The 25,468-nt window shown below is 42.8% G+C and overlaps 1 protein-coding gene across 3 annotated transcripts in view; it reads right to left on the bottom strand.

Moving 5' to 3' along the window:
* Positions 1–1,988: 1,988 nt before the first annotated feature.
* LARP4B (La ribonucleoprotein 4B) overlaps positions 1,989–25,468 on the bottom strand; it is a 94,597-nt gene continuing 71,117 nt past the window's right edge. For all 3 annotated transcript variants that reach the window (XM_087420882.1, XM_087420881.1, XM_014783700.2), the window contains 7 exons: positions 18,486–18,592; positions 17,679–17,930; positions 13,242–13,287; positions 9,986–10,150; positions 7,325–7,449; positions 7,123–7,231; positions 1,989–5,689 (listed from right to left, as the gene is read on the bottom strand). In XM_087420882.1, coding sequence (XP_087277008.1) covers positions 5,417–5,689; positions 7,123–7,231; positions 7,325–7,449; positions 9,986–10,150; positions 13,242–13,287; positions 17,679–17,930; positions 18,486–18,592 — 1,077 coding nt within the window. In that variant the 3' untranslated portion in view covers positions 1,989–5,416. The remainder of the gene's footprint in view (positions 5,690–7,122; positions 7,232–7,324; positions 7,450–9,985; positions 10,151–13,241; positions 13,288–17,678; positions 17,931–18,485; positions 18,593–25,468) is intronic.

The following is a 25,468-nucleotide window of genomic DNA, read 5'->3' as shown; positions in this document are numbered from 1 at the left end:
ACGGTGTCTCTGGTTCCGCCAACAGTGAAGCCGAGTGGGGAGGTCTTTGTGAAAGTCACCTAAATCCTCTTGCTGTGCCTTTCTCTGATTGACTGACTTACCTCCTCTCCCGCCTCTCTATGGTAAACTTGGAATACAGTGTGTTAAAGGGGAAAAAACCCCACTCACATCCCAATCTAAGCAGACCATGAGTTTACTTGGTTCAGAAACGGCTCGTAGCTCATCAGGCTCGGCAACACACGGCCATCTGCTGGTGGTGCTTCTTCAACTGTCAGTTTTATCCAATCATTTAGATCAACATAGGATTTTAACATTAGTAAAAGATGTGGATATACTAAGGAATGAAATGTAACAACTTCAATTTCTTGGCGGGGAGGAGATTCAAATATTTGGGGTTCGGCTCTTGAACCACTCCCAGAGCCATGGAGGAACATGCCTTGCCTGGCCTGCTAGCCCAAAGACGAGATGCACACGGTGATGAGCAGGGTGTGACCCCTCGTCCCCCAGAATGGGCCCAGGCCCAGTCCAGCCAACGCACGTGCCTGTGAAAAAGTGCGGCCCAAGGTCAGCACAGCCGCCGAGCCAAGCCTACACCAGCCAATCTCAATGTATAATTTTAAGCCACAGAGTTTTGGGTTGGGTATGCAGAAATAGCAAATCAACACATCACCCTATTTCTTCCCAAATTCCTAGGCCAGTGCTGTGCATGGAGAATACATCCTCAATAAATATCTTTTTAACAAATATTTATTGAGCATCTACTACGTTGCAGACAGTGTACCAAGTACAGGAGATACAATGGTGATCAAAATGGGCTTAACTCTTGCCTTCATTAAGCACATTTAATTATCAGTGTCATGAGTTCTATGAAGGAAATTCTTAGGAATGCAGAATGACAGGTGAATGAAATTCTATGGTATCAGCAAGGAAACAGAACTATAGACAGTACAGAATAGAGAGCCTAGATAAAGATGCATGCATATGTGCAAACTCTGTAAGTAACAAGAGTGGCATTACACATCAGTGGAGAAATAATAAACTAATAAGTGAGATGGGAAAAAGAAACTTTCCATGTGGCAAAAAGTAAAACTGGGTTCTTACCTCAGACCATACACGCATATACAAATCAATCAATTCCAGATGCACTGAAGACATACATAGACATAAAAGATTACCTTTATGACTCCAGCATGGGGAAAGACTTCATAAACAAGACCAAGACACTCAAACCATAAAGGAGATGATCAATAAATTTTACTACATGATAATTAAAATCTGTAAGATAAAAGGTACTCTAAAGTTCAGACAACTGGTAGAGATTGAGAGAAAATATTCGTAACATATATAACAAAGGATTGACAGAAAGAACAGATAAAGAATACCAAGTCAATAAGAAAAAGATAACCCAGTAGAAAAATGGGAATAGGATATGAACAAGCAATTCACAGAAAAGGAAAATCAGGCAATTAACATCTAATCGGACCATCTGTCCACTAAATTCATAATACACTAAGAAGTTTCATCCATTTTCAGCCTTTTACTAGTGTTGGCATCACCATTATTTAGGGATAAGTCAATCACTTTGTTTTTGAGGCTCATTTCTAATCTGAAAACCACGATGATCTAACATCAACTCCAAGTGACATCTTTTTGGAGATTTATGGAGTTATCTCACAAGAGACAGGGCCATTTAACATAAGAAAATATCCTGACACAGGAATATTTATTTTTGTGGTAAACCTTGGATTTAATCAACTGTTTCCTCATGAATACTTGATTTTAGTGCTCACTCTGAATTAAAGCCGACTGGGGAAAAGCCCTCGTGCTGCACAACTCACACCTGTGCCGAGAAGCCTTTAATCCAAACATATAAGTTGAGGCAACTCGTATTTCATTCTCATGTACACTGATGGGAAGAGACAAAAAATTATTTTGAAAAAAGATGCATTCTTCAAGAAAATTTTAATTAAAAAAAATCAAAAGAAAAATTGAACAGTGCCTAAATCTTTATTTTTCATAACCTACATTTTTTTTCAAATTAGACAGTTTTACACTGAATGACACAAAAGGAAACTTAAATTACCAATAGTTTACATGTAAGCTTGATTCCAGTCTTAATAAAAAGTAGAACAAAAACAAAAACCTTCAAGAAAGCTTCCATGTTACACTCCTGTTTTGTGAATTGGCAGCTGTTGGCTCTCCTTCAGTCTTCGATTGTCTGCTGCTTTCTGCGTAATAGGCTTCGAAGCACACGGACCCCTAACTACAATGCGCTGACGGCAGATACAAAGACAGGCACGAACCTTCCTCACCCACTGCCCTTGCGAGAAACTGAACCAGTTTTCAAATGTAAACTGCAGCAATCCTGACTAATACAGCAACATAAAACATCTTTTGCCACCTGCTAGTGACAACCAGTGATGTGAGTGCAGGAGGGCCTGATCAGAAACATCATGACACTAACGCTTAAAAAGCAACTATTCTACTTGAAATTCATGTCTGGTGAAATAAGCCAGATTCTTATTCTTATATTTCCAGATGATAAGCATCACCACACAATTTTACAAGTTAAAATGTCCTTTGTGACTGCTGTATCTGATTCTATACCTTGAGATACTGCTGGGGGAAAGGAAAGAGTTAAATTTTTAAAAATGTACGAAAGCCACACACTACTGCCTGCATGTGACGGAGCTGCTGTCTGCGTGTGCCACATCACAGCTTCATGTTGTGAACTCCCATTCCTTTCTGTGAGGGGACATCTCAGAGCAACGTCAGAAAGGTCGTTTTGTGGACATTACAGAGCTATTTGGCATATCACCTGTGCTTAATTAAAAAGGATGCTATAAAAATCACATCAGAGCAAGGTTTCAACTCCTGATGCAACAGACTGGCTGAGGGAGCAGTAAATGCAGCACACTGAGGCAGCACAGACGCAGCAGAATCCACCACGCACCTCACAGGCACTCGCCCGCCACACGACTGGCTGCTAACACAGGGGCCCACCGTCATCCTGTCTGCCAACAAACAGCAGATCGCTACAGCTGGCTTTAGCACACACCCGCCTCTAGGGAAAGGATTTGTCATTATTAAAAACCAGTGTCTCGGCTCCACAGGGTTTGTGATTTGAGGGATGATGATGGCTGACAATATCCGCTCCCTCCTCCAGCAAAGACTGCAACATTAATGAATTCCTAGGGCTTCAAGCGTGCCGTTCCAACTCTGTGTATAGTACTCATCAGTTTGGGTGTAAGAGGTCAATTGTTCCTGATTTTTTAGTCAGCAGTCTGACAATCACAAAGAAATAAATTCCCATGTTCCTTTTACCAGCATTTGTAAAATATTAGCACTGTGTGTATTTCTAGGTATTGAGTGATGAAAGCCGCTCTGAAGGAGATGGTCAAATACACCAGGGTGCCCTTTCCTCCGGCAGGGGACATCATACTTAGTTATTTATGATTTTAAGTAGATGATTTTTTTACTTTCACTTGAAGATCCTGCCAGTTTCTGCTTTCAATATTATACTTCAAAAACCCTTTCACATTAGCTATGATTAGTACATATTTACATACTTTTAAGAAGAGCATGAAAACATCTGAAGGCTTTAATAAGACTTTCCATTTCCCTTTTGCAGCAGCAAAGAGGCAGAATCAGTTCAACACACTGGCATAAGAGAAAAAGGAAAAAACCTCAACAAATTAAAATAATATTCAAACCACAACATTTAGTTTATCTACATCCAGCTCAATAGCAACATTTATAATATATCAATAATTTTTATCAGATTTTCTCTTTAGGGTACCTTTTTAATATGTTCTGATTATTTACAACTGTACAGGCAAAGCACACACTCCAAGTGCACATATTTAATACAGTATTGACTATCTGCATTTACAGGGTTTTCAACAATCTGAAAAAGGTCAACTGTTTAAGATCTTCAAGGTATATTACAAACACTACTGCTAGTTCTCATACTACAGTATGCTTACTCAGTAAAACTAGTGCCAGTAGATCCCACGTAACTGAGTAGCTATGTACTCCACTCACGCCAACCCAGGGGCCGGTCTCCACCAACTCTACGCTGTCTTATACAAAAGTTAAGGCAAAGTCATTTTCAAGTTTAAATAAAATTCAAGTCTTTAAATATTGGATGGAAATAATTTTTTAAAAAAACCCCTCAGTCTTGTTAAATAACATTTTGTGGAATAAACTGTATGGTTACATTTAGCAGGAAATAGTCTTATTTTAACGTCTGCTGCTTAGAATACTTAAAGAAAAAATTTAGGCATTGTAAAACAAAATAATTTATATTTAACTTTATTATAAACTGCTAGCTTTAGTGCATGCGTGTTCTTCAGAGTGCAGCACTTCCAGAAGGGATCAATGAGACCCTCACCTTGGAGGTAAAGAGAGCGGGAATTTTTATCCTCCACCACCAAAGGGGCACCACAAATACCATTCTCTCACAATTAAGTAATGTCTCGGTCCGTGTGCCGAATCAGAGGTATGGGAAGGTGCCCAAAGGAGCTGACTAACGTGGGGGAGATGCGGGAGTCAGGGCAGGTTCCCACATCCTCCCTATTAGCTCTCAGGAGCAAAACAACATCAGGGTACAACTTTGCAGTAACGTGTCAGTGGGCAACAAAGTTTATGTTTTCATTTAAGTTCTATTCACACTGTGCTTTGAATTTATCTTACATAATAGCTAGCCACTTGAGACTGGAGTGAGAAGCTGGTTACTGCTTGCAGTACATCAAACTCGAGGTTTCAGAGCTCTCTTGGGCGCTCTCTGCAGGCTCATTTTGCCCAGTAGATCAAAAATGGGCTATACTCATTTTATGCCCATAAAAAATGCTAGAATCTCTTGTTAGGATTCTGAATGGAAGTACAACTCCCAGGCCAGTGTGTGGCTCGATCTGACCCCATCCTTTCTCCAGGCTACACTTATAGTGTTGCCTCATGCCCTTAATCCCACTGTCCTCAGCCTCACCTGTTGGTCTGGACATCTTAGAGATATGCACTTGCTAACCAGTTATTTTAAAAAATGAAGTAGCATAGTTCCACTTAATTTAGAAAAACTCACTATATATAGCTTGCATTCATAGCCACATGGAGGCTTAATAAAAAATATCAATTCGTTAGGATAAATGCATTTTCTATCCTGAAAAAAATCAGACTTATGCATCACCTCCAGTTAAGCACCAACCTAAAATAAGGTTTATATTGATTAAATCCTGAAAAATAGATTTTTTCAAGAGGGGGAAAATCCGACTCACAGAAGAAAAATAACTTGCAGGCATCTCAACGGCCTCATCTACACTCTGCAAGCTCCTAACCAGCGACTCATTCTCGGTACCGAGTGGGACAGTGCTTAGTTGTGGCGACCTCAGCTCCTCGCAGCCCTCCCAGCCCTCGGCGCTCACTGAGGGGACTTGGGAGGGGTGCTCTGTTCTCTGTGTGGACGCTTCCCCATAGCCGGTGGTGAAGGCCGGCGGCCTGGCGGCCTCCTCTGGTCTTTGGGTGGTCCCGGGTTGGACTTGGGGGCAGGGGGCTCTCTCTCAGGGAGCTTCTTTTCTTCCTTCCCACAACCGACAGTGTTTGGCTTTTGTTCTTTTTGGGGTTGCAACGGGGACGCCGGAGGCTCTCTACTGGTCCTCTGACAAATCTCCGCATAGCTGGGTTTTCGCAATTCCTGGGAAACAGACACAACTCTGGGATGACATGCATAAAATGACGTCTCCAGTGACAACACGCGAAAATAAAGTTCACTTAAGGTAAAAGTAAACAAGTTCTCAACAATAACCAAATCTCCAAATTCAGAGTATTGTAACTTTTAAAAAGTTCATACATTTCAACAAAATTTTGTTTCCCCTGCAGCACAACTTTCCCTCCAAGATACTCCAAAAATATCTTGTAGAAATGGATGAAACGAGGAAAGGTATTAATATGTAAAGTGCTGACTGAACTCTTCCCAACATTTGGCCTTTACAGATTCCTGAGCCACATGGAAACCTAAAAGGAGACCTAAGAAAACCAGACACCCCTAGAAAAAGGCAGAGGCAACATCTGCCTTCTCTGCCCATGGTCTCTGCCAAACACATCACCACTCAGCACAGCACAGGCTTCCTGGAATGCCAGGAAAAAGCCACAGCCTATCACCTACAGATGAACTTCAAAAATCATCTTTAAAAAATTTCTGAGCACATTTGAAACTAGCGAGGGCTGGAGATATGGGTTCAGGAAAGGTGAAGACAGTTAAAACTAAAAAAAAATAGTTAAGAGGGTTTTCGGGTAAGTGGAAGTATGAAAACTAAATGACAGAAGAGTAAAAACTATTTCACCTCCATACACCATTTGTAAAATAATTTTTTAACATAAAAAAAATTTTTTTTTTTCCCCGCAAAGCCCCAGTAGATAGTTGTGTGTCATAGTTGCACATCCTTCTAGTTGCTGTACGTGGGATGCGGCCTCAGCATGGCCAGAGAAGCGGTGCATCGGTGCGCGCCCGGGATCCGAACCCGGGCCGCCATCAGTGGAGCACGCGCACTTAACCGCTAAGCCACGGGGCCGGCCCCTAAAAAAAATTTTTTTTTAAGGATTCAACCTGGAAGACAGTAAGAGTTTAACTCCCAAATCTACATGACAAAGCTCATGGAGATCAAATTTAGGAGAACACAAATCAGAATAAAAAGGCAGATTCACCCCAGAGGGAAGGAGAGGAAGAGGAGCTGGAGTCAGTGTGCTGGGCCCCACAGGAGCCGGGCGGGCAGGCTGTGCCTATCTTGTTTTCAGTGTCTGTTACTGACAGCACATTCTTACATGATCACAGGTCCTACAGAGGACAGGAGCTGGAATCCTGTGACTGTCTACTCAAAAAGACAACCGCACTCTAGTGGCACTGAAATAGAAGATCCCATGGCTATGGTAATGAGAAATAACCAGGTAGTTAGGTGAAAATTATTAGCAAATATCCAAGGTATTCTGTACAGAAAGCACAACACGCGCACACACAAGTTAAAAACCCATCAAATCAGATTTACTGCGAATAAGCTGATGCAGAGAAGGAGCTCCTTCTCCCACAGCACGTGTCTCCATGGGGTGGTGAGAGGTGGGCGGGGCACGTACCGTAGCAGCGCCGTTCACCTGCACCGATTTACTCGCAGTTGCAGTCAGGGCAGAAGGAAGTCTGTCCATACTTGGGGTTTCCCTCTGCTTCTCGACCACCTTGGGATCCCTGTAAAAACGCCACCCAACATTTGAATCTCTCGCACACTAAAAGCAATTCCAACCAGTCAACGTGGAAACGAGATAGAAGACAGCTACTTACTCGGGGAGGTGGGCAGGGGAAGGGGAGCGTGCGCAGGTGGCTGACACAGTACAGGGCGCTGGCACTGAGGGCTCTCTGGGGGTCACTGTGGGAGGAGTGTTCGTGCTTGCATCCGCATTGAGGCTCTGAAAACCATCAGGATAATAGTTATAATTGGGTACAGAAGCATTTGTCAGATCTTTGTCATAATGATCTTAAACATGCCAGTGATGGCAACCGTCTGATGGCTTCCCGCCTTCGTCATGGGGGTGGAGGGGCGGCTCTGCCTGGTGCTGAATGAGTGGACCCTGCGGAGGAGAGCAGAGCTGGCAAACACTGCCAGCTGGCAGCATGAGGAAACAAAGCCCAAGTTGGTCCTGCCTACAGAGCCCTCCCCCGTCTTCCTATATGTCTCGGGCCCTCTCTTCTGTGCTTCCATCATAATTATCAGCAAACTTGTTTTCTTAATTGAATAGATATCAAAAACACCTTATTCACCTCTCATACCCTGGTGCCTGACATATAATGAAAACTCAAATGTCTGTTAAAACGAGAGTTCCTAACACAATTCAATGACTCAGTCTTATAACTAAACCCAAAAAGATCAACACCTCCATACCGACATAAATTTGAGTGCCTTGAGGTGGGTGGCAGGTGCTGACAGCAGTTCTCACCCGAATTTACAAGAAAACCCTAGAAGCAGGTGTCTTAACTCTTCTGATTTAACAGGCGAGGAAACTGAGGCTTAGCATGTTTAAGTTAGTTTGTCCACAGTCACAAGGCAAAGACCTGACTAACACCAGATGTTCTTACTCCAGTCAGTGAACCCCATGTGTAGGGACAGCTCACATACACAGTCTTCTTCACGTTGTGTAATTAACAAAAAAGGCAGGAGAGCAAATAAATAATTGGAAGTGTGGCTAGGTGCAACAAGACATGTTCTTAACATTTTACTTTTACAGTTCAGAAGTGAACTGAAATGAGAGCTTCTCGAGGGAGTGAGATGAATGAAATGACACTAGCTCCATACCTCGCCCTCAGCGGGGGTGACCAGAGACAAGAGGCCCTCTCTGAGAACCATAATCTTTCACGATTTTATGCTCAGCGTTGGTGGGAACATGGGAATGGAAAACACCTTACTGTAAAAGCTCATTTAATCCAGGACATGTTCGGTCCTGGCACCTGGAATGTAGACCACAGCTGCACTACATGGGAGTCAGGGGTGCCCCCAATGCACATCTCAGGTCTCCCTGCACAGCTGCTAAGTCCCTTCCCTGCCAGCTCTAAAACTCGAGGGTCAAGGCGCCATAAAAAGCTGCTATAGGTCCTCCACCGAGAAGCAGTGATGTAGACTCTTTCACCCGGCTGTGGAACCAGGATCAGACTTTTTAAAAAGTAACAAATCTTTCTTCAAAAGAAATTTTACACAGAAACTCAAAATGTAACAAATAGTAGTTAATGTTTTTGAAGTAGGGTGGAAGCCTACTTGTCCTGCTCCCCTGCCCACCACCCAGGGGAGGAAGATCAGTTTGAAAACTACAATTCAGATCTTTAAACTGCACTGATTTTCTAACATCATTCTATAAGGCATTTATAACTCAAAAATTATTTTGGAAGTTTGGAAGTTTAAGGCTTAAACTAATGTACAAGACACGCCAAATTTAATATGTGATTGTTATTATAAAATACAGAACCTTAGAATCCATGTAACCTCGAAGGTTAAAAATAGGAGCAGTAACCACATACCAGTATGAAGAGGATTAAACCCCTGGCTGTAAAATCCCACCGTAAGCCCTGGCCTGGTGCCTGAGGGCTTTGTGGTGCTCTGTAAGTGTAGATGGTCTGGATGCGGCTGCAGGGCAGTGCCTTCCCACTCCAGAGGCCAGAGGTTCTGACTCCTTGGGTCTGGGGGTGGTAGGCAGGGTGGTGGTGGGTGCATTTCCATTGGAAAAAAACGAAGGGTGACTGTGGTGTACAGCCTGGCTGAGAACTCGCATGGGGAGGCACGCTCCCACAGCAACTTGACACAGCCTTCCTGGGCACGTGTGCCCAGGTGAAGAACGACAGAGCCATCAACACCACTCCTGGCTGCAGGACAAATCCCTCCTTGTCAACTACAGAGAACCCAGAATAAGCACTGGAAACTCATACCCTCCGACTTCTGCAGCGCAAGCTGACTCTTGGGATTGTAATCATTGCAGAAGAGTGAAAGCAACTTGTTTAGCAGCCTAAAGAATTCAGCAAAAGCCACCAGTATTACAGTAATGTTATTCCGGGCTTCTTGTTATTCGTATACATTACTAAAAATTATATTACTTCTGGTATAATTCAGATTTTTCTGTTTTTTTTCTGCCGACTTGTAAAATAACGGCAAGTCCTGAATAACACCAATAAAAGTGCAATCTGAGTTTCTGGGGGTAAGAGAAAGCATCTGCATAGCACAGCGCGGCACAGGTTTCTACCTCTAAGCTTGGCAGACAGGGAACTAAGAGGGTCTAGTCCTGGAGTCAACTCTGACCCAACCACTCAAAATCTGTGTGACCTCTGCAAATCACTTACCCTCTCTGAACCTCTTCTGCGTATGAAAAAAATCATATGTGTAAAGAGCTCGGCAAAGCGCCTGGCATGAATGAGCGCTCAGTAAATGTTAGAGATGGTCAGGCCTGTCATACGTTATCTTACCCTTTCTTTTGATGATCCCATTAGCAAGCTAGATAGCCTGTTTTCAAATAAGTCCTCTGTCTTCAAATGGCCTGCCGCCCCAGGCAGTGGGGGGAAGTTGGACAGCCCTAATTCGAAACTCGGAGACGGAGGCTTTGGTGGCGTTGGAGACTGAGTTTGACTCCTCTGAAAGAGAACAACACCCATAAAGTTGCACAAGTGTAGACAGTCAGTGTGGTACTAAGAAATACAGCAGAAGGCTAAGGCAGATAACCCGCTCTCCAACCTTCTCATTTCCGCGTCTAAATGAAAAAAGAGAGGTAATCCAACCATACCAACACTTCATCACCTAATCAAAGGTCATTTATTAGGCAACTTCAACCATCAGGAGCAGAGCTGTAAAGGTGAAACCTCAGGCTGCTGCTGGCCACGACCCAGCACACTGTACCAGAGCTGCTTCTCTACGACCATAAGACCCTCAGCCCCCAGGCCACACCGTCAGCTGACACAGAATGGGTACGGCCCACGTGTGCAGCTGAGAGCAGCCAACTGACAGCTACAGACAAGGGGACGCAGTCAAATCACTCGACCCCACTGCTCAGAAATCAGGATAGCCTGAGTCTAGACATTAACTAAGTCATCTCCAGACAAGTTTCATGTTATTACAGAAGAGTTTGTAATCTAAGTCATAGATGAGATAGTAAAAGAAAAATAAACAAACAAAAATGCCACTCTCTCAACTCTACAGCTATATAAGAAATTTTACAAAGATTTCCATCAAAAACTGGTTTAACAGGCAGCTGGCTCTGTGGCGTAGTGGTTAAGTGCGCGCACTCTGCTGCTGGCAGCCTGGGTTCGGATCCCGGGCTCTCACCGACGCACCACTTGTCAGGCCATGCTGTGGCGGTGTCCCACATAAAGTGGAGGAAGGTCGGCATGGATGTTAGCTCAGGGCCAGTCTTCCTCAGCTAAAAGAGGAGGATTGGCGTGGATGTTAGCTGAGGACTGATCTTCCTCACAAAAAAAAAAAAAAGGTTTAACAACAAAAGAGAGGGCTTCAGTTATCTGAAAATTAACTTACTGAAACTGTTTATATATTTTTAAATCACTATGTAGAAACACGGTATTTGGTAAGAGGTTCTTATGACATTCCTTGACTTCAAGAAAGTAAATTCAGAATAATATCTGAGTGTAATTTACAAGTCCAAGATCTCAGGAGAAAAGCAGTGATATGTTTTTATTGAAAAACTATCAATCAACATGCTTTAACAAGCCAGAAGTCATTTCCTAAGTGTCCAGGTCTTGGCTGCAGGAGACAGGAAGAGGGAAATGAGTTTGTATTTAGGTGGAACGCAGGTATTTCTAGGTGAATGGTGGGCTACTCTGACTGGAAGCAGTGCTCTCATGGGGCTCACGTAACTTGAAAGGGCCAACATTTCCCAGAAACTTATACTAAGGAAGATACTTATGCAGGAAGATTATTCCCTACAGAAGTGGAACATAGAGAAAATCTGTCAGAACTTGAGTGAGAGCAGGTTAAAGGATGAAAATGGATCCAAGCCGACAAAAATCCCACATATTTTTCGGGCATCCCCGCAGGCTTCGCTCCTTTATTACGGTGTTGGTGCCTGAGCTGAGCCTCATTTACGTGCCCTCAGCACTAAGCCTGCAGCTGTTACCCCTTGGCCGTTGGATGCTCCCTAACAATTCAGCACAGCTGTAGGTTATGCAGCGACAGTATGATCCCAAAGCACTTTTCAGAGGCTTTATTTCAAACATCTGCGTGTTTCTGATGTAAACCCAGGTTTCCAGAAGATAAGCATTTCTACGGAGAAAGACTTTATAAAAATTCACTAAATCTCAACTTTCAGAAACAGAAGAGGCAGGCAATAACTGCCCAGACATAGCAGTTACAAAATGGCAGAGCCCACAGAGGACGTTTGATCTTGGAGGCAGTGTTGAACATTTTTTAGGATCTGAACAGCTTTAGGTGAGACATGAATGCCGTCCCTGGTCCTACCGGCTTCGGACCAACTGCCCACGCCGTTGCCCACGTTTGTTGCCCATCTCTAAGCCGAAGTCATTAGAAGAGCCCAGCGCAACAACAGCTGTGCTCTAACAGATATAACTGCATCATGTGCCTGGGCTTCTGGTGGCATCTGGGCATGAACATGTGAATTAGGAACACAAAATGAAACAAGATGGCAACAGGAAAAAGCTTCACTTTTGAAGATGATGTAGTAACCAGTGGGAATAACTCATGTAAGGTAACTAATATGTGAAGAGATGTTCAGATGATAGTCTTATTAGCCCAAACGTTACAGGAATTCATTAATTCCAACTAGAATCAACTGACATAAACTGCCTTACCAAAGGGTTCACCAAAAACTAGGCTAAACTTACCAATTAGGCAGGATTACGGGTGTTTTATTTACTACTAATTTGTACCAAGTTTTAGACAAAGAAACTATCTCTTTTGTGATGAGAAAGCATATACCAGTGGTTCAGGGGCTGGACCAAGAACTTTCTCAAGGTCTTTGCCAGTCCTCCAAGTGTGGAATTCTCCATTTGCAAGTCCATGAAACACACTCCCTTCCTTCTGTGTCTTCATGCATATGGAACTCTTGCCAGAATATTCTCCCACCGATTCATGAAGAAAGGTACCATATGACCCCCACCAAAGCCCGGAGAAGCATTATGCACAGGAGGAACTGTTTAATCAACCCCAGCAGATGTGAGCACGCCTCATGGACTCACCACCACTCACACAAACCCATCACTTATATTTGGGTTTGTCCTGACCATAAGTTACAGCAGAAGGCAATAATGCTCTCTACATTGTGGGTACACAGTAAATTGTTTTGAAGGAAAAATACTGATGAACAAATTCCTACATGGGAGAAGTTTATTCTGCTTGTCAAAACTAATGAGTCCCGTTATTTTATGGTGTATGGTTACCCGCCCAGAAAGAATGCATCTCGACATCTGCAGAGAGACTACAGAGTCTGTGTGCACATTCCTGGCTGCATCTGTTGCCTAGCACGTGAACATGTAGGTACTACAGAGTAACACTCAGGAAACTAGCCACCACCTTCTCCTCTTGAGACCACCAAAAACGTCAGTTATCACCTAACAGATAGCATGTTAAAAGAAAAATCTCTTTTGAAAAGCTCCTTCTTACATCTTAACCTGTATTCATTTAATTAAATCTCATGTTTGTTTAGTATAAACTAGACTGAAATGTCTTGCAAAAATGACATTGGCTTGATGTACTCACTGTAAACTTCTCCTCTCTTTTCTTCCGGTAACCAAAGGAATTTTTCCTAGAGGAAAGGAAAGCAAATGACTGTTAATTTTTTCCCACTTGGAACATTTTTCCATCAAGCACATGGATGTGCATACGTAGTCTTTATTACTTTATACTCTTTTAAAGATGACTTTTGATTCTAAAATCCCAACCTTAAGAAGTATAAGCAAAACAAAAATTTTATAATAAAGGACTAAAACTGTTATCTAAATAGGTAAATAAAAGAAAAACATTTATTAAAAGAATTTTCCTAGTGGCTATTTAGAATTTTTGTTATGATATAAATATTTGAATATCCATTCCGTTGGAATGACAAGATGTGTAAAATCTGATATGGAACTGCCTAGATGAATTGTTCAAAAAGAATGGCAATGAAAATTTATCAGAGTTATTACCACAATGGAAAGATCTCAGGCAGCCTGGTCCGCTCTCGCTCGCTCCCCTGTTAGCCTTCCAACTACCGAGTCACCGCCTACCCTTCACCATGGCCTGTCCTTCACTGGCCGAACCACACAAGGGTTTCTAAACCCCAAGCACTTTCTCCACCTAGCTGCTAGTCGCATCCTTACCGTTGTAGATTTCTATGGTTGAGAATCAGACCCTGAAGGCAGCAGTGCTGTGCCATGGGCTGCAGCTTATAACCACAGTGACAAACACCCACAGAGTAGAGACTTCACAGCGGGCCCTGAGGATACTAAGACCCTTTCACAGCCTTGGACAGGCTTACGTGGTCTAACAATTCACGTTAATTCCAATTTATAATTTTATTTTTATTTATTTATCCCTTTGTCATTTCACCTGGATGCAAAGACTCTCTGATGGCCTTACAGTATATAACCTAGAAAGGAATTTAGAAATAATTTTGACTAATTCTTTTAATTTACAAAAACCTACAAGCAGTCTTGCCCAAGATGGCCTAATTAGAACAATGAGCTTAGAGCCCTTGACTTCTGTGCCAAGAAGAGCCACTCTGTGGAGCCTCTGGCCAGCCCCTCTAGGAGTAGCACGATACAAACCTCTAGGACTTTGGAGCAAAGCTATGCCTTCTCCTGTAGAAACTACTCCAGAAATAGCTCCTGGCTTTCAACTGGCTCCTAGCAGAGACTAAATCCCCGACTATGGGACATCAAGCGACCACAGACTTGAGCTGCCCATCACGAACTGGCACAAAGCCACGGAGACGGGCACCAACACTACAACCACACCAGCAGAAGCAGCAGGTCAGAGCTGGCTCCACACAGTCCTGCTGCGGTGCTTCCTTGCTTTCCATCTATGGCCTTGTAGGGAGTCCCTTAGTAGCAGTGACTAGGGGAGAGTTCTGGACCTGGGTTACAGATGGCCAAGCAGCATGCTGACCACCTCAGCATCACACCCCAAGCAGGAGCATTCCCGAGAGCCAGCGTGCAGGTGGATCTTCCCAGAGGGCAGAAGTTCAAGAAACATATTTGCTGTCCACTGTGTCTGGACGCAGAAATGGCTGCAAGCACAGATTTACACTAGTTCTCAAGCAGCGGAGCTAAGGACCTGGCTGGACGAGACACTTGTAAAGACCAGGATGCAAAGTCTGGTGACAAAGAGAAGTTTAAGGAAGGGACAGTGTGAAGACATCTGTGTTGAAGCCATCCACTTTAGAAGAGATCCCCAACAAGCGAGTGAGAAGTATTGGCATCCAGCCTCTTCCCCGACACCCCAGGTGCGTAGTAGTTACACTCGGGCACCCCAATGCCGAGGCTAACCCGTTTACCACTACTGATAGTGCCCAGCCTGGCCCAGGGTGCCAGCCCTTCCCCATCCTGGAGGAGGCAGCAGTTCTGCCTGCCACCGGTCCGTCGGCACCACTCGGTGGACCTAGGGAGATGCCGCCTTCACCCCATGGGGCCCATGCAATGCTCTTTAGACCCAGAGACCCATCCCACACCAGCAGACTGTGGCGTGTGCCCCACTCCAGGGAGCAGACCGGCCAAGGAAGGCTCAAGATGCAAGACTGAGGGGCTGGCAACGCCTTCAAAGGATGGTCCTAACTCAGGAGCTGCAGCATATGCTTTGCATGTGACCACAGCACCACACTCGGCCAGGCACCACGGAGCAGAGGTGGGAGGGACTCTTCACTATCACACCCAATATTCCACCAGTATGATTTCTGCTTCCTGTGCCCACAACTTTGAATTCCGCTGGTTTGGCTTAGTCCCCCAAAATGGAACACTCTCATCAGGTGACATAACTGTGACAACTGTCTGCTCAGCTGGGGTTCTCCCTGCCACTAAACCTGGCTGGGTGGCTGCCCTGTGGGCTGCTGCTACACAGTGGATAGGAGAGCCGTGTGTAGTCCCAAGAAATTCCCTGGGGTGCCTCATACTGCTCCTTACTAGCCCAACGGACAAAGGTTAACAGAAAATGAAACAAAAAGCAGAAAACGGGGAGTCCTGGGGGGAGTATGGCCACTGTGGCTCAGGTCTTTCAGGAGAGAAGGCCAGTGTCACCCTCCAGCTGAAGAGCCCTGAGCACCCGATGCCTCATCTGGAGATGAAGGGAACATGAGGAACAGGGGAAGGAGCCAGGTGACAGTATCAACCTGGGCTCCCTGATAAGCTGTTCCTCCCGTGTCGTGTAGACTGGTACATGTTAGCTGAGCTCTCTCCTGTCTTACTGGTGGTGGTCGCAGTCCTCAGGTACAGACTATTGAGGCAAGAGTCTCCATCAGCTGGGCAAAAGCATATACTTGTTACTGCTGTCATCTGGAAGTTCGAATGCCGTGGGAGGATCATATGTAACTACGTGGGCCAGAGGCAGGCATGTCGCCGACCAGACGCTCCGCAGCTTCACACCTGCCTTTACCCTCCTCTGTGACGCTGGGTGGCGTTTTGCAGCTCCCATCTTTCCATTGCCAGGATGCTCCTTGTCAAGCGTTTCCCAACAGGGAATGCCACCAGAGGGAGGGGGGAGTAGGGAGGGTCTTCCTGGTGGTGCTTCTTTTGCACTGTCCCTCGACCAGCGTCGACCTGCACCATCCAGTGTGGCGGCACAGCCCCTTCCTTAGGGTCTGGCCTCAGCTCCACAGACCCTGCCCCAAGCCTAACAACTCCAAACTTGCCTGCTGTCCCCCAGCCCGAGTGGCAGCTGCCTCCTGAAGTTACTGTGTCTGTATTTCCTCAATTTAACCCTTTGTCTTTCAGCCCTCCAATATCTGTTGAACCAACTTTATATCAAATTTCCTGATGATACACAGTCCTGTGCCAGTTCTCCTGGATTGTGCTGCCTTCAGTCACTCTCACTCCATCCTACAACCCCACCAAGACTGTCCGGGTGGATTTAACCACTACAAACGTGACGGACTGCCTCTGGGCTCCTCACACTCCCAAAATGCACTGGAAACATACCGTGCCAGGAAGAAAAAGGAACCAATGTTAGTGGAGCTTCTGTATGTCAGACACCGTGCTGGACACTCAGTATGGAACACTTAGAAATATTTTTGTTTAAAGTTTTCAAAGTAGGTTAAAAAAAAAAAAAAGCTTAGGCAGGTTGAACACTTGCTAGTTATCTGTCAGAGATTTCCTTCCTGACAGCATGTATTGAACTGACCACTGAGAGACCAAACTGGATAAGCCAGCTTCCACTTGTTAACGCTGGACAGGATATCACCGACTGGATGCTTACCCATCCATCTTTTGGACGATGACTCACCTCCATCTTTTCTAAGCCCATCTCTCTAACAGAGGTGTAAGTGGCAGAAGACGAGACAGCAAGCAGCAGCAAAGGAAAAGCGAGAAGGGAGTGGACGCAGCCCACTATCAGAACGCACGCTAACGACCCCAGGTAATGACCACAGACACTGTGGGACTAAGGGTGCTAGAGGGCGGGACCAAGGATGGAAATAAGCTAACTCTCTCCTAAATGTGGCCAACAGGTACCACTTAACCATAACACCATTCGTTTATAAATAAATTTAGTACAAATGGAATTTAAACTCTGATCTGCCTGGCTACACAACTCATTGCCTATCTACCGTGCAACACTGCTGGTTGGAAAAGGAGCAATGCTGGGAACACGTGGGCCCTCTGTCCAGGCGGGAGTGGGAGGGGGTGGGAAGAGACCGCAGGCTCACAGAGCGTGGCGTCTGCCATCTGTTGAGCTCCAAATTCTCCACAAATAATGACTATGACCTAATATGGTTCAATTCCATGTACGGCTCTCATTGAACAATTTTATACTACAAAAAAAATAAAACTAGTTAAGTCTTTGCTCTAAAAGTAACCTCTCTGAGTAATTATATAAAATCTTTGGTGGTTACAGCCTTCAATTTGATTTTCTGTGATGCATTTGAAAATAACGATTATAAAACATGTCTAAATTAATGGAACCGTTTATATGTACAAAGTACCTATCCAACAAAAATTGTGAATGACTCACCTTCCTCTCCCCAAACCAGGAGAGGACTCCAGACTGCTCTGCTCCACTCGCCCAGTTCCAATGTCTCTCTTGGCATAGGTGGGAGGGTTCTGTACCCGTGCTCTAGGTTGGCCTGTCTGCCTCGTTTGTGGGCTCCGGACACCATTGAGTAGCCGATCTGCAGTGAAGTTAAATATCGAAGGACTTTCCAACAGCCCGGGTCCCCTCTCTGCACTGGGAATGGCATGGCGTAGATGAGACTTACTAGGATTCCTATAAACAAAATGTTCACACAGGCTCAGTTAAAAACGATCACAGCATTACAGAACGAGTATGCTAATATAGGAATGTCTAAGCTTAAATTTGCTTTCTACTTAGAAATAATATAAAAAATGTTTAAAATAGTTTAACACATAATATCTCTGATAATGCAAATCTATAAAGTATCAGTGTTCTGTTAGCTACAGTCCAGGTCCAAACTAAAAGCAGGCATACACAGATGCAAGTTGCCCCAGAAGTCTTTATCTATAGACAACCCATCCTTTACGTAGGCTCTATAGGACGCACTTGAGGGTTTAATCCCCACAGAATGTAATTCTATACTTCAAGCAGCTTTATCTCTGGTGAACATTACTAGAGGTCAAATGCATCATAAGCGATCATCAGAAACAGCCTCTCTACTTAATAAGTATGACACGCATATGATGAGCACTACCAAGGTTTAGCATATTCTGTTTTGCTTTGCTTTTTAAGTATACAGTATGGCAGCGACCTCTTATTACCACCCCTGGAAAAACAACCATATTTTAATCACTCAGGGGAACTTGCCTGCTTCTTGGAGGATACTGTCTGAGTGAAGTCAGAGGAGATGCTGTGGGTTTGAAGGTTGGAGACGTAAACCCATTTATAAATCCAGTATTTGGAAATGGAGTTACCTAGATTCATTAAAAACAAACAAGTCAACAAGGCATAAACAGACTTTGAGTTGGTTAACACTGCATCTTCTGGTAACCTGGGTCATTTCTCGACATGTCAAAGAGGCTATATATTCACAGGTTGAGAAGAGCACTGTCTAAGATTATTGCTAATGGCCAATATTTCTTGAGCCAGGCTGGGGCTAAGACTATCTTCTGGTCTGTCTCAGTTGATCCTTACAACCACCCAATGAGAAAGCCACTTTATGCATGTGGGAACCGACATGAGACGGAAGCACCTGCTCAAGACCCCTCAGGTCCAAGCACAGGCTCAGGACTCCTGCACGCTCGCCTGAAGAGCCCAAATGCTCAACCAAACGGTACTAGCAACACCACCTCCAAGACTGGCAAGAAGTCAGTAATTCTTCTTTATTCCTAATGACTTGAATGAAATTCATCCAAGTTCCCAATCTTAGGACCATTTATTATCTATTTCGTAATCACAGCCTTTGAGTGCCATTTTTAGCCTTCACCTTCATGCAAGCCTTGCTCTGAGCATTAGCATATTTTCAGATCATTAATAATTACTCCTCAAGTCACAATTTGAAGTGATATATTTCATACAAATACACTGACACATAATTCAGAAGAAAATTAAAAAGGGTCACAGTACCCTTAAAAGATATAATCCTAAATATAATCTTCAAAAGTTAAGATTAAGTACAGAATTTTAAATGTCAGTCAACTATTTTAAAAATCTAGACACATATAAAAACCCCATAAAACTTAGTGTTGAAACACAGTTCTTTTCTAACAAGATGAAAAGAATGTTCACTCCAGCTGTCTGGATTCTGGACCTGTGGTTTCAAACACTTTCTGTGTAAATGACATTCCATGATGGGTTCAAAGGTATTTAACTCCTTGCTGCCCTCCAGTTCCCACCCTAAATTTTCACTAAATTGAAAGACAGATATAGGCCCCTCCTTGTTTGGAAAAAAATAAAATAAAAAATACAAAAACAAGCAATTCCTCTTAAGTAGAGCTAATTGGAAGCTTTAATAGAAGAAGGATGTCAGAGATAGCTTAGGACCAAAATAAAATTGTTCCATGATTGAAAAAAAAAAATTAAAGCAATAAAAGGGAAACACTGGGGGAGAAAGATGTACCTCAAGCTTTGCTGGAGTGGCCAGAGTACTACTGGAAAACTCGAGTCTGCACCAGTCAGACTCTTCAGAAATGTATCAATCACACCAGAACCAGGTTTGGGAGACTGGTTATCATGGTAAGACCAATCAAGAAGAATCATTTCATGTATGTACTTTTACATACAGAACTCTAGTATTTGAGTAATTTTGTTCAAGAGTTTAAAACAACACAAAACAGAACAAGGTATAACAAGAACGACTTAGAAGGGGAAGAGGAGAGTGATTGAATTGACTCAGTATAAGGAAATAAGAGGCCATCAGATAATGGACTATCTCATACACAAGATTTTTTATACAAACATCAAGGTAACCACTAAACAAATAATCAAAGCAAAACCACATATGATAAACGAAGAGAAAACTAGAAGAATCATAAGACAGAACAACCAAACTGAATTGGCAGTCCGAAACAAATGGGACAAGAAACAAAGGAAATGCAAAAGAACCGGAAAATAAGTGACAAAACAGCAACATTAAGCTCTCATATATCAATAATTACCCTAAATGTAAATGGATTGAACTCTCCAATCAAAAGATACAGAGTGGCAGGATGGATTAAAAAGCAAGACCCAACAATATGCTGCCTCCAGGAAACACATCTCAGCTCTAAAGACAAGCACAGGCTCAGAGTGAAAGGATGGAAGACAATACTCCAAGCTAATGGCAAACAAAAGAAAGCAGGTGTTGCCATACTCATATCAGACAAAGTAGACTTCAAGATAAAACAGGTTAAGAGAGACAAAGAAGGGAAATATACAATGATAAAAGGGACACTCCACCAAGAAGACTTATCACTTATAAATATATATGCACCCAACATAGGAGCACCAAAGTACATAAAGCAACTATTAACAAACCTGAAAGGAGACATTAACAACAACACGATAATAGTAGGGGATCTTAATACCCCACTTACATCAATGGATAGATCATCCAGACAAAAAGTCAATAAAGAAATAGTGGACTTAAATGAAAAACTGGACGAGATGGACCTAGTAGTCATATACAGAGCACTCCATTCAAAAACATCTGACTACACATTCTTCTCAAGTGCACACGAACATTCTCAAGGATAGACCATATGCTGGGAAACAAAGCAAGCCTCAATAAATTTAAGAAGACTGAAATCATAACAAGCATCTTTTCAGACCATAATGCTATGAAACTGGAAATCAACCACCAAAAAAAACCGGGAAAGTGACAAAAATGTGGAGATTAAACAACATGCTACTGAACAACCAATGGATCATTGATGAAATTAAAGGAGAAATCAAAAACTATCTGGAAACAAACGAAAATGAAAATATGCCATACCAAATCATATGGGATATGGGATACAGCAAAAGCAGTCCTGAGAGGGAAACTCACAGCGATACAAGCCCACCTTAACAAACAAGAAAAAGCCCAAATAAGCAACCTTAAATTACACCTAACAGAACTAGAAAAAGAATAAACAAAGCCCAAAGTCAGCAGAAGGAGAGAAATAATACAAATCAGAGCAGAAATAAATGAAATTGAGACCAAAAAAACAGTAGAAAGGATTAATGAAACAAAGAGTTGGTTCTTTGAGAAGATAAACAAAATTGACAAACGCTTAGCCAGACTTACTAAGAAAAAAGGAGAAAAGACTTAAGTAAATAAAATTAGAAATGAAAGAGGAGAAATTACAACGGATACCATGGAAATACAAAGGATTATAAGAGAATACTATGGGAAATTGAATTGGACAATCTAGAAGAAATGGATACATTCTTAGACTCATACAACCTCCCAAAACTGAACCAAGAAGAAATGGAGAATCTGAATAGACCAATCATAAGTAAAGAGATTGAAATAGTAATCAAAAACCTCCCCAAAAATAAAAGTCCAGGACCAGATGGCTTCTCTGGTGAATGTTTACCAAACATTCAAAGAAGATTTAATACCCATCCTTCTCAAACTATTCTAAAAAGCAGAGGAAGATGGAACACTTCCTAAATCATTCTACGAGGCCAACATCACCCTGATACCAAAGCCAGAAAAAGACAATACAAAGAAGGAAAATTACAGGCCAATATCGCTGATGAACATAGATGCAAAAATGCTCAACAAAATATTGGCAAACTGAATACAGCAATACACTAAAAAGATCATACACCATGATCAAGTGGGATTTATACCAGGGATGCAGGGATGGTTCAACATCCTCAAATCAATCAACGTGATACACCACATCAACAAAACAAAGAATAAAAACCACATGGTCATCTCAATAGATGCTGAGAAGGCGTTTGACAAGATACAACATCCATTTATGATAAAAACTCTCAACAAAATGGGTACAGAAGGAAAGTACCTCAACATAATAAAGGCTATTTATGACAAACCCAGAGCCAACATCATACTCAATGGGGAAAGACTGAAAGCCATTCCTCTGAGAACAGGAACGAGGCAGGGCTGCCCACTCTCACCACTCCTATTCAACATAGTACTGGAGGTTTTGGCCAGAGCAATTAGGCAAGAAAAAGGAATAAAAGGAATCCAAATAGGCAACAAAGAAGTGAAACTCTCACTATTTGCAAATGACATGATTTTATATATAGAAAACCCTACAGAATCCACTGGAAAACTATTAGAAATAATCAACAACTACAGCAAAGTCACAGGGTACAAAACCAATCTACAAAAATCAGTTGCATTTCTGTATGCTAATAACGAACTAACAGAAAGAGAGCTCAAAAAGATAATACCATTTACAACTGCATCAAAAAGAATAAAATATCTAGGAATAAATCTTACCAAGGAGGCGAAAGACCTATACACGATGAAAACTACAAGACATTATTGAAAGAAATCGATGATGACATAAAGAAAGGGAAAGACATCCCATGCACATGGATTGGAAGAATAAACATAGTTAAAATGTCTATATTACCTAAAGCAATCTACAGATTCAATGCAATCCCAATCAGAATCCCAATGACATTCTTCACGGAAACAGAAAAAAGAATACTAAAATTCATATGGGGCAACAAAAGACCCCAAACAGCTAAAGCAATCCTAAGAAAAAAGAACAAAGCTGGAGGCATCACAATCCCTGACTTCAAAACATACTACAAAGCAATAGTAATCAAAACAGCATGGTACTGGTACAAAAACAGACACACAGATCAATGGAACAGAACTGAAAGCCCAGAAATAAAACCACACATATACGGACAGCTGATTTTCGACAAAGGAGCTAAGAACATACAATGGAGAAAGGAAACTCTCCTCAATAAATGATGCTGGGAAAACTGGACAGCCACATGCAAAAGAATGAAAGTGGACCACCTGCTATTGCCATTCACAAAAATTAACTCAAAATGGATCAAAGACCTGAAAGTGAGACCTGAAACTATAAAACTCATAGAAGAAAATATAGGCAACACACTATTTGACATTGGTCATAAAGGAATCTTTTCGTATGACATGCCTACCCAGACTAGGGAAACTAAAGAAAAAATAAACAAGTGGGACTTTATCAGATTAAAGAGCTTCTACAAGACAAACGAAACCAGAATCAAGATGAACAGACAACCCACCAGCTGGGAGAGAATATTTGCAAAACATACATCTGACAAGGGGTTGATTTCCATAATATATAAAGAACTCACACAACTGAACAACAAAAAAACAAACAACCCGATCAAAAAATGGGCAGAGGAAATGAACAGACACTTCTTCAAAGAAGATATACAGATGGCCAATAGGCACACGAAAAGATGTTCAACATCACTAATCACCAGGGAAATGCAAATCAAAACAACACTAACATATTACCTCACACCTGTTAGAATGGCTAATAATCACCAAGACAAAAAACAACAAATGTTGGAGAGGATGTGGAGAAATAGGAACCCTCATACACAGCTGGTGGGAATGCAAACTGGTGCAGCCTCTATGGAAAACGGTATGGAGATTCCTCAAAGAATTAAAAATAGAAATACCCTATGATCCAGCTATCCCATTACTGGGAATCTATCCAACGAACCTGAAATCAACAATCCAAAGAGGCTTATGCACCCCTATGTTCATTGCAGCATTATTCACTATAGCCAAGAAGTGGAAGCAACGTAAGTGTCCCTCGACTGACGACTGGATCAAGAAAATGTGGTATATATATACAATGGAATACTACTCAGCCATAAAAAAAGACAAAATCGTCCCATTTGCAACAACATGTATGGTCCTGGAGGGTATTACGTTAAGCGAAATGAGCTAGAAAGAAAGACAAACACTGTATGATCTCACTCATATGTGGAATATAAACCAACACATGGACAGAGAAAACTGTACTGTGGTTACCAAGGGCAATGGGGGTGGGGGGTGGGCACAAGGGGTGAAGGGAGACATATATGGTGATGGACAAACAAAAATGTACAACTCAAAATTTCACAATGTTACAAACTATTAAAACATCAAAAAAAAAAAAAAAAACAAGTAAATTGGCTACTAACATGATAATGTAACACAACTTGCTGAGAATTAACAAGCATCCTCTCTCCACTTCTGGTCAGAATGACACAGTGTTTCAGAGCAAGCAGAAGGGCCTCACGCCCCCAAACCAGGGTCAGAGGAACCGTCCCAAATGGCCAGATAACTGATGCAGAAGCCCAAAGGACCCCATTTGGGAGAGGGACAGACACGAGGGAGAAATAGAAAAGCAACTTAAGTGAAGAAGAACTAAATAGCACAGGCATAGCGGTTAGCCTCCTCTGGAGAAATTATGCACCACAAGAGTTTATGGACTCTGTTTCCCTTTAAGGTTCTCTCATGCTATATTAGCTAGATGGGTACTGGTACACTGATACAGAATGCAGTAAATATTTCAAAAAAGTAGTACATTTTCTTACCATTAGGATTCACTCAAAAGAAAGAAAAACAACTGTGAATGTCAGCACTTATCTGCGAGCTGTTCTTTCACTTTTGAGGGCTCTGTGCCCTGAGGCTCTCTCCCGACTCATCTCTTTCACGGCTGTCCTTCTCACGTCCCTCAAGCACCACACGCGAGTCCACAAGCCTCAGGCCACTTTTAAGAACCTGGACAGTCTGGCCCTGATAGAACTCACCAACCTCCTCTCCACAAAATCACCCCAGGGCCCTCTGCACATGCCACTTCCTCTCAGGCAGCTTCCTTCCCTTCCACTCCTTCTAATAAACTCCACTTAGATGATGACACGATCCCTGATAAACCCCTAATTATAAGTTTCACAGTATTGTGTCTATGTCCCATTTCTGTAATTATCGCCTGCTTGACATACTAGTCTTTTCCAGACTGTGTGCTCTCTCAAGGACGCACATCTTTACACTCCAGCATGTAACAGGCACCAACCATCCCAGTGCACCTTCTCTCAAGCCACCCTCTTCAGTTACCACCCTCTTTTTTTTGCATGGAAAGATTCGCCCTGAGCTAACATCTGTTGCCAATCTTCTTTTTTTTTCCTCCTTCCCCAAAGCCGCAGTGCATGGTTGTATATCATAGTTGTAAGTCCTTCTAGTTCTTCTATGTGAGTTGCCATCACAGCATGGCAACTGACAGACAAGTGAGTTACAGACGAGTGAGTTACCAATCTTGTTCTACCCACCAGTGGTGACAAGAGCCTCAGGTGATGTCCCCACATGATGGGGCTCGGCTCACGGCATCTCCCTCACATCTCCCTCACTGTGACCC

Source organism: Ceratotherium simum, chromosome 32 (assembly GCF_057802395.1).
Source record: "Ceratotherium simum simum isolate JZ-2026a chromosome 32, ASM5780239v1, whole genome shotgun sequence".
NCBI lineage: Eukaryota > Metazoa > Chordata > Mammalia > Perissodactyla > Rhinocerotidae > Ceratotherium > Ceratotherium simum.
This window is presented reverse-complemented; position numbering and strand designations above follow the sequence as displayed.